This window comes from Cicer arietinum, chromosome 6 (genome assembly GCF_000331145.2).
Source record: "Cicer arietinum cultivar CDC Frontier isolate Library 1 chromosome 6, Cicar.CDCFrontier_v2.0, whole genome shotgun sequence".
Taxonomy (NCBI): domain Eukaryota; kingdom Viridiplantae; phylum Streptophyta; class Magnoliopsida; order Fabales; family Fabaceae; genus Cicer; species Cicer arietinum.
This window is the reverse complement of record NC_021165.2, coordinates 27,706,305-27,720,168: the sequence shown is the minus strand read 5'-3', so window position 1 is coordinate 27,720,168 and position 13,864 is coordinate 27,706,305. Positions and strand designations below refer to the sequence as shown.

Below are 13,864 nucleotides of genomic sequence, written 5' to 3'. Positions count from 1 at the left end.
GTTGAATCAGAATTCTATTACATTTGCTTAAGATGAACGAGAGAACATTGTGTTACAATTTTTGACCGATAAGAACATTGTGTTGAATTGTTAAAAAGTTTATGAGAATATCGAAAACAACAAGGTAAAGTCTTCGACTACCAAAATAATTAAATTCACTCTTGTTCTCTATCAAGTTGAATCAGAATTCTATTACATTTGCTTAAGATGAACGAGAGAACATTGTGTTACAATTTTTGACCGATAAGAACATTGTGTTGAATTGTTAAAAAGTTTATGAGAATATCGAAAACAACAAGGTAAAGTCTTCGACTACCAAAATAATTAAATTCACTCTTGTTCTCTATCAAGTTGAATCAGAATTCTATTACATTTGCTTAAGATGAACGAGAGAACATTGTGTTACAATTTTTGACCGATAAGAACATTGTGTTGAATTGTTAAAAAGTTTATGAGAATATCGAAAACAACAAGGTAAAGTCTTCGACTACCAAAATAATTAAATTCACTCTTGTTCTCTATCAAGTTGAATCAGAATTCTATTACATTTGCTTAAGATGAACGAGAGAACATTGTGTTACAATTTTTGACCGATAAGAACATTGTGTTGAATTGTTAAAAAGTTTATGAGAATATCGAAAACAACAAGGTAAAGTCTTCGACTACCAAAATAATTAAATTCACTCTTGTTCTCTATCAAGTTGAATCAGAATTCTATTACATTTGCTTAAGATGAACGAGAGAACATTGTGTTACAATTTTTGACCGATAAGAACATTGTGTTGAATTGTTAAAAAGTTTATGAGAATATCGAAAACAACAAGGTAAAGTCTTCGACTACCAAAATAATTAAATTCACTCTTGTTCTCTATCAAGTTGAATCAGAATTCTATTACATTTGCTTAAGATGAACGAGAGAACATTGTGTTACAATTTTTGACCGATAAGAACATTGTGTTGAATTGTTAAAAAGTTTATGAGAATATCGAAAACAACAAGGTAAAGTCTTCGACTACCAAAATAATTAAATTCACTCTTGTTCTCTATCAAGTTGAATCAGAATTCTATTACATTTGCTTAAGATGAACGAGAGAACATTGTGTTACAATTTTTGACCGATAAGAACATTGTGTTGAATTGTTAAAAAGTTTATGAGAATATCGAAAACAACAAGGTAAAGTCTTCGACTACCAAAATAATTAAATTCACTCTTGTTCTCTATCAAGTTGAATCAGAATTCTATTACATTTGCTTAAGATGAACGAGAGAACATTGTGTTACAATTTTTGACCGATAAGAACATTGTGTTGAATTGTTAAAAAGTTTATGAGAATATCGAAAACAACAAGGTAAAGTCTTCGACTACCAAAATAATTAAATTCACTCTTGTTCTCTATCAAGTTGAATCAGAATTCTATTACATTTGCTTAAGATGAACGAGAGAACATTGTGTTACAATTTTTGACCGATAAGAACATTGTGTTGAATTGTTAAAAAGTTTATGAGAATATCGAAAACAACAAGGTAAAGTCTTCGACTACCAAAATAATTAAATTCACTCTTGTTCTCTATCAAGTTGAATCAGAATTCTATTACATTTGCTTAAGATGAACGAGAGAACATTGTGTTACAATTTTTGACCGATAAGAACATTGTGTTGAATTGTTAAAAAGTTTATGAGAATATCGAAAACAACAAGGTAAAGTCTTCGACTACCAAAATAATTAAATTCACTCTTGTTCTCTATCAAGTTGAATCAGAATTCTATTACATTTGCTTAAGATGAACGAGAGAACATTGTGTTACAATTTTTGACCGATAAGAACATTGTGTTGAATTGTTAAAAAGTTTATGAGAATATCGAAAACAACAAGGTAAAGTCTTCGACTACCAAAATAATTAAATTCACTCTTGTTCTCTATCAAGTTGAATCAGAATTCTATTACATTTGCTTAAGATGAACGAGAGAACATTGTGTTACAATTTTTGACCGATAAGAACATTGTGTTGAATTGTTAAAAAGTTTATGAGAATATCGAAAACAACAAGGTAAAGTCTTCGACTACCAAAATAATTAAATTCACTCTTGTTCTCTATCAAGTTGAATCAGAATTCTATTACATTTGCTTAAGATGAACGAGAGAACATTGTGTTACAATTTTTGACCGATAAGAACATTGTGTTGAATTGTTAAAAAGTTTATGAGAATATCGAAAACAACAAGGTAAAGTCTTCGACTACCAAAATAATTAAATTCACTCTTGTTCTCTATCAAGTTGAATCAGAATTCTATTACATTTGCTTAAGATGAACGAGAGAACATTGTGTTACAATTTTTGACCGATAAGAACATTGTGTTGAATTGTTAAAAAGTTTATGAGAATATCGAAAACAACAAGGTAAAGTCTTCGACTACCAAAATAATTAAATTCACTCTTGTTCTCTATCAAGTTGAATCAGAATTCTATTACATTTGCTTAAGATGAACGAGAGAACATTGTGTTACAATTTTTGACCGATAAGAACATTGTGTTGAATTGTTAAAAAGTTTATGAGAATATCGAAAACAACAAGGTAAAGTCTTCGACTACCAAAATAATTAAATTCACTCTTGTTCTCTATCAAGTTGAATCAGAATTCTATTACATTTGCTTAAGATGAACGAGAGAACATTGTGTTACAATTTTTGACCGATAAGAACATTGTGTTGAATTGTTAAAAAGTTTATGAGAATATCGAAAACAACAAGGTAAAGTCTTCGACTACCAAAATAATTAAATTCACTCTTGTTCTCTATCAAGTTGAATCAGAATTCTATTACATTTGCTTAAGATGAACGAGAGAACATTGTGTTACAATTTTTGACCGATAAGAACATTGTGTTGAATTGTTAAAAAGTTTATGAGAATATCGAAAACAACAAGGTAAAGTCTTCGACTACCAAAATAATTAAATTCACTCTTGTTCTCTATCAAGTTGAATCAGAATTCTATTACATTTGCTTAAGATGAACGAGAGAACATTGTGTTACAATTTTTGACCGATAAGAACATTGTGTTGAATTGTTAAAAAGTTTATGAGAATATCGAAAACAACAAGGTAAAGTCTTCGACTACCAAAATAATTAAATTCACTCTTGTTCTCTATCAAGTTGAATCAGAATTCTATTACATTTGCTTAAGATGAACGAGAGAACATTGTGTTACAATTTTTGACCGATAAGAACATTGTGTTGAATTGTTAAAAAGTTTATGAGAATATCGAAAACAACAAGGTAAAGTCTTCGACTACCAAAATAATTAAATTCACTCTTGTTCTCTATCAAGTTGAATCAGAATTCTATTACATTTGCTTAAGATGAACGAGAGAACATTGTGTTACAATTTTTGACCGATAAGAACATTGTGTTGAATTGTTAAAAAGTTTATGAGAATATCGAAAACAACAAGGTAAAGTCTTCGACTACCAAAATAATTAAATTCACTCTTGTTCTCTATCAAGTTGAATCAGAATTCTATTACATTTGCTTAAGATGAACGAGAGAACATTGTGTTACAATTTTTGACCGATAAGAACATTGTGTTGAATTGTTAAAAAGTTTATGAGAATATCGAAAACAACAAGGTAAAGTCTTCGACTACCAAAATAATTAAATTCACTCTTGTTCTCTATCAAGTTGAATCAGAATTCTATTACATTTGCTTAAGATGAACGAGAGAACATTGTGTTACAATTTTTGACCGATAAGAACATTGTGTTGAATTGTTAAAAAGTTTATGAGAATATCGAAAACAACAAGGTAAAGTCTTCGACTACCAAAATAATTAAATTCACTCTTGTTCTCTATCAAGTTGAATCAGAATTCTATTACATTTGCTTAAGATGAACGAGAGAACATTGTGTTACAATTTTTGACCGATAAGAACATTGTGTTGAATTGTTAAAAAGTTTATGAGAATATCGAAAACAACAAGGTAAAGTCTTCGACTACCAAAATAATTAAATTCACTCTTGTTCTCTATCAAGTTGAATCAGAATTCTATTACATTTGCTTAAGATGAACGAGAGAACATTGTGTTACAATTTTTGACCGATAAGAACATTGTGTTGAATTGTTAAAAAGTTTATGAGAATATCGAAAACAACAAGGTAAAGTCTTCGACTACCAAAATAATTAAATTCACTCTTGTTCTCTATCAAGTTGAATCAGAATTCTATTACATTTGCTTAAGATGAACGAGAGAACATTGTGTTATTAAAAAAAAATATATAAATTAAAGTGTTGAATTGTTAAAAAGTTTATGAGAATATCGAAAACAACAAGGTAAAGTCTTCGACTACCAAAATAATTAAATTCACTCTTGTTCTCTATCAAGTTGAATCAGAATTCTATTACATTTGCTTAAGATGAACGAGAGAACATTGTGTTACAATTTTTGACCGATAAGAACATTGTGTTGAATTGTTAAAAAGTTTATGAGAATATCGAAAACAACAAGGTAAAGTTTCGACTACCAAAATAATTAAATTCACTCTTGTTCTCTATCAAGTTGAATCAGAATTCTATTACATTTGCTTAAGATGAACGAGAGAACATTGTGTTACAATTTTTGACCGATAAGAACATTGTGTTGAATTGTTAAAAAGTTTATGAGAATATCGAAAACAACAAGGTAAAGTCTTCGACTACCAAAATAATTAAATTCACTCTTGTTCTCTATCAAGTTGAATCAGAATTCTATTACATTTGCTTAAGGTGAACGAGAGAACATTGTGTTACAATTTTTGACCGATAAGAAACCTAGACATATCTTTGTTGAAAATTTATGAAATTATTTAAAACTTCATAAATTTGATTAAAAACTTTTTAACTTAGTAGTTTGATTACATATTATTGGCAAGTTTAGAGATCCAATAATAAACTTGTTTAATTCAAAAATATATTTAAAAATTTTCAAGTATTTCAATGAACTCCAAGTTAATTATAAGTTAAAGATGTATTTGAAAATTCAGACTTATTTAAAACTTCTTAAACAGTCGAACAACCTCGAATGCATAATTGAAGGAATAAATCCTCAAATTTTATTTTATTATGATGCTTTTCACTTTCTAAATTCTAAGGCAAGTCATGCACATATATGACTTATTGATTGTGACAAAGTGAGAATTCTATAACAGCCACATGAAACACACCAAAAATGCATTCCAAGTTCATTTTCATAGAGATTTCCTCCTTAATTATGCGACTAGTTAAGTAAGGTCAAATTTCTTGCTTCATCTACATAGCAAACACGATGAAATGAGTCCATTTTCACATCCGAGTCGTAATAAGTTCTTGTTGAAAGTGATTTACAAGCATTTGGTTTCAATTTTCCCTTGTAAGCCTTGCAAATATATGTCACAAAATTTTCGAAGTCCTATAACCACAAGAAAAGGTAAAAGTGATTAAGGAACTAATATACAAATAAAAAATGTTTAATGTACATTCACTTTTTTGAACATCCGGTTGATCACCTACAAAAATATAGTTAATATAGTTGAATAGATGATTAATTTATATCAGATTGAAAATTGTAGTTAATCATGTAATTGAATTAATCATATTGTTTACTGTAATTTAAATTAACTATTTACTTAACTCTGAATTAATAAAAAAAAATTATATGATTAACCAAGTGTGATGTAAGTGTACAAATAGTAAGTAATCTTTAATATCAATCACAAACCTCTTGGAGTGCATGGTCATTGACAACCACCCATGGAACAAATGTATGAGGAGGATTAAGTTTATCAGTTTCCTTAGCATACTTTTGTTCAATCTGTTTGATGCACATAAATATTATTATTAGTCTTAAATTGATATATACTAGAAAAGATACCTTCAAAAAGAATTATGTAGTTGTTGCAATTAATTAATCAATATTATTGGATAATTCATTTCCAACTTCATCAAATAATACCTAAATAAGTTGACTTGGGTTCCACAATTACAAGCCCAAAAAATGTGAGTTTCTTCAGCTCCTTTAAATTCTCAAAATTTCTAATTTTTTTTAGATTGACCATTAATTCAGATGTGTGTATTTGAGAACATAGAAGAAAAAAAAATATATTTTTAAAAAAGTCGATTATTTTGATATAATCATGATTCAACCAACCTAATTTTTGTTTTCAGTTTGGCCCACTTAATATGACAGATTTATTTGACAATCATATTTTTATTATAAAACACATACATAGGTTACAATATTGACATATTGATACCAATATTAATTTAAAAAAATAAATTAATGGACCATGTGACACATTGAAACATGTTTTCGAATGAAGTGTTTGGATGTAGAACATTTTTACCTAAAGCAACTTCATGATTTTGTGACTATGGTGAATTAACTTTATAAAAGATAGCTGAAAATACAATTAAATATATATATTAGAATTAAAATAAGAAAAATAAAAGAACTAACCGAATTTCCATTGCCACTGTTGTAGCAGTCAATTATTGATGTCGTTTGGAAGCAATTAGACCATTCTCTATACCGATCTTGTAAGGTGAGACGTTCTATGCATTCTATAAATCTGAAATGTTTTGCCTGCATCATATCATCATAATAATATATTAGTCAATGCCCACAATTCCAAATTACTTTAATTATTAATCATATCATCATAATTTTTAATTATTATAAAACTTTGAAATATTCTTTTTAATCTTATAAAAAAATTATATTTTTTTATTTTTATAAAATTATTTTATAAATTATTTTAGTATCCCAAATTACTTTAAAAATAAAGAATTATTTTTTGTTATTATTTTATGTTATTATTAATTAACTCTCTTTAAAAAAAAAATTATCGATGGAATCACTAATTTAATGTGGTCGAAGTGAATCTTCTTGCGGATTATTAGGCGGAAGTCAAAAAAAATTACAATTTAGTACTTTGATTTGAACAAGATATTTGTTCAGTTTCTCAAGAACACCACAAAAATAATTGGTGTTAAAAAAAATCATTTCTTTTTAGTTTAATTAACATTTTAATTTATGTTCATAAGAAAAATATGAATGGTTAAACAAAACTTCATTACTTTTAACCTAAATGCATTTTAGCTTCTATCCTTAAAAAAAATATAATTATTTTTAATCTAATCAATATTTTAGTTTCTATTCATAAATATCAATGTTTTGTATGCTCTAAATTGAGAGTGTAATCAACATATTTTAGTTTGCAAAGAGATATTAAATATAATATTAATTGTATTAGTTAAATGTTAGTTAGATTAATTAATTATTCTTATTGTTTATATAAATCTTATTGTAATTTATCATTTAACAATAATTTTTTTATTATTTAATATACAATTTTTTTATTTTATGTTTACCTATAATTTTTATCTAGAATTTTAATAATAAGTTACACTGTTGCAAGGAAACTTTTTAATTTTATAATTAACAGCATCTACTTGGCTTAAAATATTCTACTTCAATTATAGCCATAAAACATCAATGATCTAGCAACATAATAATGGAAAACGTAGCTGGCAAAACCATTAAGGAATCCCCATTAATATGTTGTATTGATAAAATATATTTTTTATAAGCTATTAATCATATATTTGCTTTGTAGAATAAGCAAAAGTACTGAGGACATTGTTTAATAGAAATTGTACCACATCAGGATATATTGCAATGGTGCAGGCCTCGATCGTGTTTAGGAAGCATTCATCTTTTCCATGCTGCAATTATTTTAAAGACATGTGAAAAAATGATGAGAACAAAAAACAATTATATAAAACAAAATAAATTATGTATATAACAATCTTTTTTGTGATAATTATGAGCATAACATATATTCCATATAGTTCTAAAAATGATGAGAGTGAGAAACAATTATATTATAAGTGGTTATTTTTCACCCTATATTTCTATAAATTCACACATTTGCTTGGATTATATTTTTAGATGATATTCATAATTAAGCAAATTGTTGAACTGAAATGATTAATGAGTTTCATGTAAAAAAATTGTTCGTGTAAATTTAAGTTTAAATTTTGACTAAAATTACTTTTATTAGATTTTATTTATTTTTTAATTGAACTTTAAATTATCAATATCCTTTTATTTTTTTGAAAAATCGTAAGATTAAAGACAAAAAATAATTACATGCATAATTTGTTTAAGAGTGTATTTTTGAACAACATAAAATTTGTGTTCTTTTGAATGAAGGTGAAAAAAGTTCATAACTACTTTTATTTTTCATATTTCTAGAAGAAAAAGAAAAACATCTTTATTTTGAAGTATACTTTCAAACAGAAAAAAGTTGTTTCTATTGAGAAGTATACTTTCAGACAAAAATAAATAAAAAAATAAAACTTTATTTTAATTAATAAATATACTTCTAACGTGTATGGGGTGGGAAAATAAGATTAGGTTATCATTAAGCCCAATTAATAAAGCCCATTTGATGAAATGGGCCTGAACTCAATTCGTTGAAACGAAGCACCCAAAAAATAATAGAAGTGTAATTTTGGCGAAAATATGAAAAATAAAAAATAAAAAACTTTTTATCTTAACCTTAATTGAGCATTAATCGTTTTGGTTGGTTGCTGGAAAAGTTGGGTAGGAATTTATTATTTTCACAGTAACTATAATTATATTTGTCTGATCCATGAAAATGACGCATAACTTTTAACTGTTACAAGTTTACCGTTTTAACATCAAAAATATCTTATGCAATCCCTTTGCTATGAACAAGAAAATTAAAATAAACAATGATGTGGCAAACGGAATTTGTGTCTAATTTTTATTATATATGTCGGCTCATTTATTTTAATTATTAATAGAATTGGAAAAATGGATGGAGTGTTGGTCTTCATCTCCTTGTCTCAAATCCAAATAAAAAATATGAACACTTGAAATTCTAGAAAAATAAGAGGCAGGATACTTTGTAAAAATATTGTATTATTTTCTAAAACATATATTAATTTTATTTTAATGAGAAAAGATATAATGTTATTTAACAATTATTCATTTATTTTCACTGAGTCTAAAAAAAATAAATAACTATTCACTTTGAAAATCTTTTTTTTTCAATTTTTTTATTTTGTTTTTTATCAATAATATAAATTAACATAAATTTAAAAAGTATAAATATAAATATTATCAAAGAATTGAACTTATCCTAAAATTGTAAGCTGTAATATGTTTTGTCCTTTGCGTCTCTCTCCCCTGCACAATTTGTGGTTCCTATTATCTGCATGTACTAATTGTAGTTACTTTTCATTTTTCCTAATCTTTTTCTTCCCTTTCAATGAGTTGATATTAATCATTGTTTATTTTTCCGAGATAAAATATAAATAATAATAATAATAATAATAATAATAATAATAATAATTAAAAGTCAATATATAGATTAATTTTTAAAATATTATTTTTATTTTTATTTTATTATTAAATTGATGTATTTAAATTAATTTTTTAATTAAATATATTAATATTTTAAAAATTATTTTTATTTATATTTCATTTAAAAATAAAATATTTGGCTACATCTTCGCAACATTCCAACCTGCTTTGTTTTCTATTCCCTATAAAATACTGTATAAATATTCTCAGTCACATGTCTAAGTTGTTTGTGATTTAAGAATTTAGGGTCCTGTCTTTATCACATTTCCTTCAATTGAGAACTCCAAACCAAACTCTTATTTGGAAAAATGACTCATCCTCGAAATTTGTTAAATGGTAAATAAATATAATGAATTTACATTTAGTATGGGACAGGACAATATGTGACCAAACAAAGAGACTCTTCAAGAATGAAAACAAATAAAAATTGGTTTCTTTTTTAGCAAGAATAAAAAAGATTCCAATTCTAAGAAAGTTTATCTAATAAACATATTATATCGAACGTTGTGTCATATTTAATAAAGTTTATAATTATGTAAGTTAATTAGAATGGTCTTTGTCATATTTTATAAAACAAAACTAAAAAAGATTTGACTCGAACTAGTTGTAAAAATATATGTATTGCACAAATTCTTTTATAAATGTTCGGTAAATCCTATAGTATTCTCTATTTTAGACTAAAGTATCGTTCACTCATCAAATTAAAAAAAACATTTAAAATTAATCTATGTAGTGTCAAATTCACTACACAATTAGTATTAAAACTCTAAACTTATTGAATTGTAAAAACAATTATGTTAATAATTGAAAGAAAAAACAATTGTGTTAAAAAAATATACAATGAAATAAAGAAAGACATCTTTTTAACTTAACTAGGTAGGCTAACTCATCTCATCACTAACTCTATTTTAGCAAGTTAAGTAGGATGGTCAACTTAAATAGTAGGGTATAATACCTAATCTCATTCTGGTTAAAATAATAGGTTATACGAGTTAATTCAACTTATCAAATTCATTTTCCCGCCCACTCTAAAACGAGTTGCTTTTAGATGAATTAGACCAACAATAAAAACTATTTTTAGATTAACATTAAAATAATAGATATTTCTTTCAATCTTAAATATAAGAAAAAATAAATCAATAAAAATAATTTAATCAAAATTTTAAACTAAATATATTAACTTTTGTTTATCTAACTTTCTCATATATTTAATACACGGGAGTAATTTGTAAGTGATTCAATAGCACTAAATAGTAAAGAATATGAAAAATGTAAATACATACCTGACAATCAAAAGTACCATTAGGTGCAATCCCAGCATTTCCCCAAGGAACCATTCTAAGATTCACAATAGAAATAAGATCCGTTTGGAATAGTTTCACAAGATGGTTCACTATGAAATCAGCACAATAAGGACACAAAGTTTCGTAGTAAAATGACATTGTTACTTTCTTCTCATAATTAGAGGAAGAAGAAGAAGAAGAAGGGGGTACTAATAGCAAAAGCAAAAGCAAAAGTGGAAGAAGGAGGAAACAGAAGAAGAATGAGCGTTGAGGTAAAGAATTAAGAAAAGAAGGCATTTTCATTTTTTGTGGTATGGAAATGAAAGAAAAAAGAATCAATTTAAGTAAATTGGGTTACTATGTATGTGTGATTGGTTGTGCAAGGAAGGTATCTTCCTTCTCATTGCCATTATGCAACAAAAATAAAGTGCCATTTTAATATTTAGTGGCAATTGTTAAATACTCAGATCTATACGCAAATGATTTATCAATCCAAATAAAATAAAAAGTTACAAAATTTAATTTATCTGGTCTTTTTTTTTTGCCCACGTTTTTTTTTATAAACTTTTTGCCCGTGTATTCTCCTTGGGAAAATTAGTTGATAGTTGATTGTTGTTAAATTATTTGAAGTGTTAAAAAAATTAATGGTTTAATTAGTTTAAAAATTAAAATTATATAAATTGACATTTTTATTGAAAAAAATTATCAAATAATACTTAAAATATTTTAAAAATAGTGATTTAATTTTTTTTATTAATTTAAAATTTATCAATCTTGATATATTTTTTGGTTATTTGTTTTTAAATAAATAAATAAACAATTTACTTTAAAATATTTAAAATTATAATAAAAAATCATTTATTAATGCGATGTATTTTTTTTTATTTAACTAGTTTAATAATTTTAAATTATTTACTTTAAAAATAATTTATTAAACTTATTTTTAATTATTGTTTTAAAATTATAGTAAACAAAATATAAAGGTAAATAAAGTATTTTAGTTCCAATAATAAAGGTAAAATTGGAAGATAAAATGATAAACTATAAGTTAATAAGTTATTTGAGTTAGTTTATCAAGAAATGTTATAAGTTCGTAAATGACTTTTATCAAACAGGTTTTATAGCTTATAAGTTATAAGCTCGTTTCTTTGTCTTGCCAAATAGATAATAAGACATTATTTGGTAACGCCAATAACTTAACTTATAGCTTATTAAATTAGCTTATAAGTTTGTTGGATTATGCATTGTTTCGTAGCGCCAATAAACTAGCTTATTGGATTAAAAGAGATTTGTTTGGTAAACAAACTTTTTTCATCAGCTTAAAACTTATTCTAAAACGCTATTTCAAGTAGCGTTTGAGCTTATACCTGTTTATATTTTCTTTCATTTATAACCTTATTATTTTATTTTGATTACTCTTTTTTTTATCCTTATGTAATGCAAAACAATAATCTTACTCACTCACCACTCTCTCAATCACTAGTTCACAGTTTCACGTATATCATTTTATTGGTGAAGAGAGTTGTATTTAGTTTCTTTAATTCATTGCCAAAATAACTATAATTTTTTTTTTTTTATGTTTCTTCAGTTAATTAGTTTTTCAGCTAGTAGCCAGTTTTTCAGCTAGTAGCCAGTTTTTCAGCTATCAGCTAATTTGTAGCTTAATTTTACCAAACGTTGTCTAAATGAGATGTGTTTGGTAAACAAGTTTTTCTCATCAATTTATAGTTTATTCTGAGACATTATTTTAAGTAGCGTTTGAGCTTATAGCTTATAGTTTTTTACATTTTCTTCCATTTATAACTTGTTCACATAACTCGTTTCACGTATATCTTCCTCTATGTGAACATAGTTGGACTCAGTTTCTTTAATTCCTTGTCAAAATATTTTTTTTAAAAAAAAAACAACTTTCATATTATTGATTTTACAATAATTTTACCAAACACATATTGATTAAGGTTGAAGTAAATATGTCGATTTACAAGGAAGGGGGTTTGAATTGTAAATCTGTCTTTTTACAAATTCTTTTTAAAAGCTTGAGAAAATAACTCAAGATTGATCTTGGTTATGAAAACAAAAAAACGGAGAACGTTTTTGGTTTTTATCAAAACAGAGAACGTTCCTTGATTAGTTTAAATCAGAAAATTAGTTTGTGTTTTATCTTAGTTAATCAATTAAGTTTAACAAATAAAGAGATAGGATAGAGAATACCACACAAAGATATATCTTGGTTTACCTAACCCGGGTTACGTCCAATCCTCACAACTGTGAGATTTTCCACTAAGTGTTTAAAACAAAGAACCTTCTTAGCGTTACAGCACCTAGTTCAGATCAGCCTTGATCTGCTACAAAGTTAAAACAATTCCACCCAGAAAGGAGTTCAATCAAGTCACATATCAACCTTGATAGGATTTCTTACAATCTACCCAAACTATATTAAACTCTTATAGTTTGAGTTTTACAATAATGATGAGATTGCTTTCTTAGAATCTGAGAAGGCTCAACACTTGTTTGAGTTCTGATTCTTTGACAGAAAAATACACAAGAATGATTCTAGGAATCGAATGGGAAAAATCAGAATTGATTCAATGTATGTGTGTGAGAGAAATTCAAGTATGATTGAAATGAGTAATGAATTTTCTTAGTACTTGAAGGTCTGATTTTTCCTTGAGCTTGGCCTTCTTTTTATAGGCTTTTTAGAGTATTTAATAATGGTCAAAAGAGATGTTGGTAGTGCTCTGTCAGATTTGACCAAAACCAATATATTTGAATAAATATATTCCAGCTTTTGAACTTTGTTGACTGGGCTGGTTTCTTTGTTCTTGATCAGATTTATGTTGTGTTTAATGATCCTTGAAGCTTCATATGTAATTATTGATGTTACAGCTTCGATCTGGAGCCTTGATTCTGTCCAAAACAGTTTGGTGAATGATTATAAACTTCTGCAGAAGTAAGGAGATCAAAACTGAAATTCTGCAGAAACATATATTGATAATCAATTTGGAGACTGGTTTGGTCATTCTGGAGAAAGATGTTTGTTGGTGAAGATCAAGTATAACAAGTTGGAGAATGTTTTATCAGTTTGGAGGCTGATGTTGCAGTGTTGTCCAGATTGATCAGAGTGTTGTCAAGAATGTTCAGATCTGTCTGGTCTTGCTAATTTGTGATCTTCTGTCTTTG

The 13,864-nt window shown here is 26.4% G+C and overlaps 1 protein-coding gene across 1 annotated transcript; it reads right to left on the bottom strand.

Moving 5' to 3' along the window:
- Window positions 1-4,988: 4,988 nt before the first annotated feature.
- On the bottom strand, window positions 4,989-11,113 carry LOC101497778 (gamma-interferon-responsive lysosomal thiol protein). Its single transcript, XM_004506740.4, has 5 exons — window positions 10,685-11,113; window positions 7,667-7,732; window positions 6,465-6,590; window positions 5,727-5,819; window positions 4,989-5,417 (listed from the first exon to the last, which is right to left on the bottom strand). Exons 1-5 carry the CDS (start codon window positions 10,985-10,987, stop codon window positions 5,247-5,249), a joined length of 759 nt encoding a protein of 252 aa, XP_004506797.1. The 5' UTR covers window positions 10,988-11,113; the 3' UTR covers window positions 4,989-5,246.
- Between the last annotated feature and the right edge of the window lie 2,751 nt (window positions 11,114-13,864).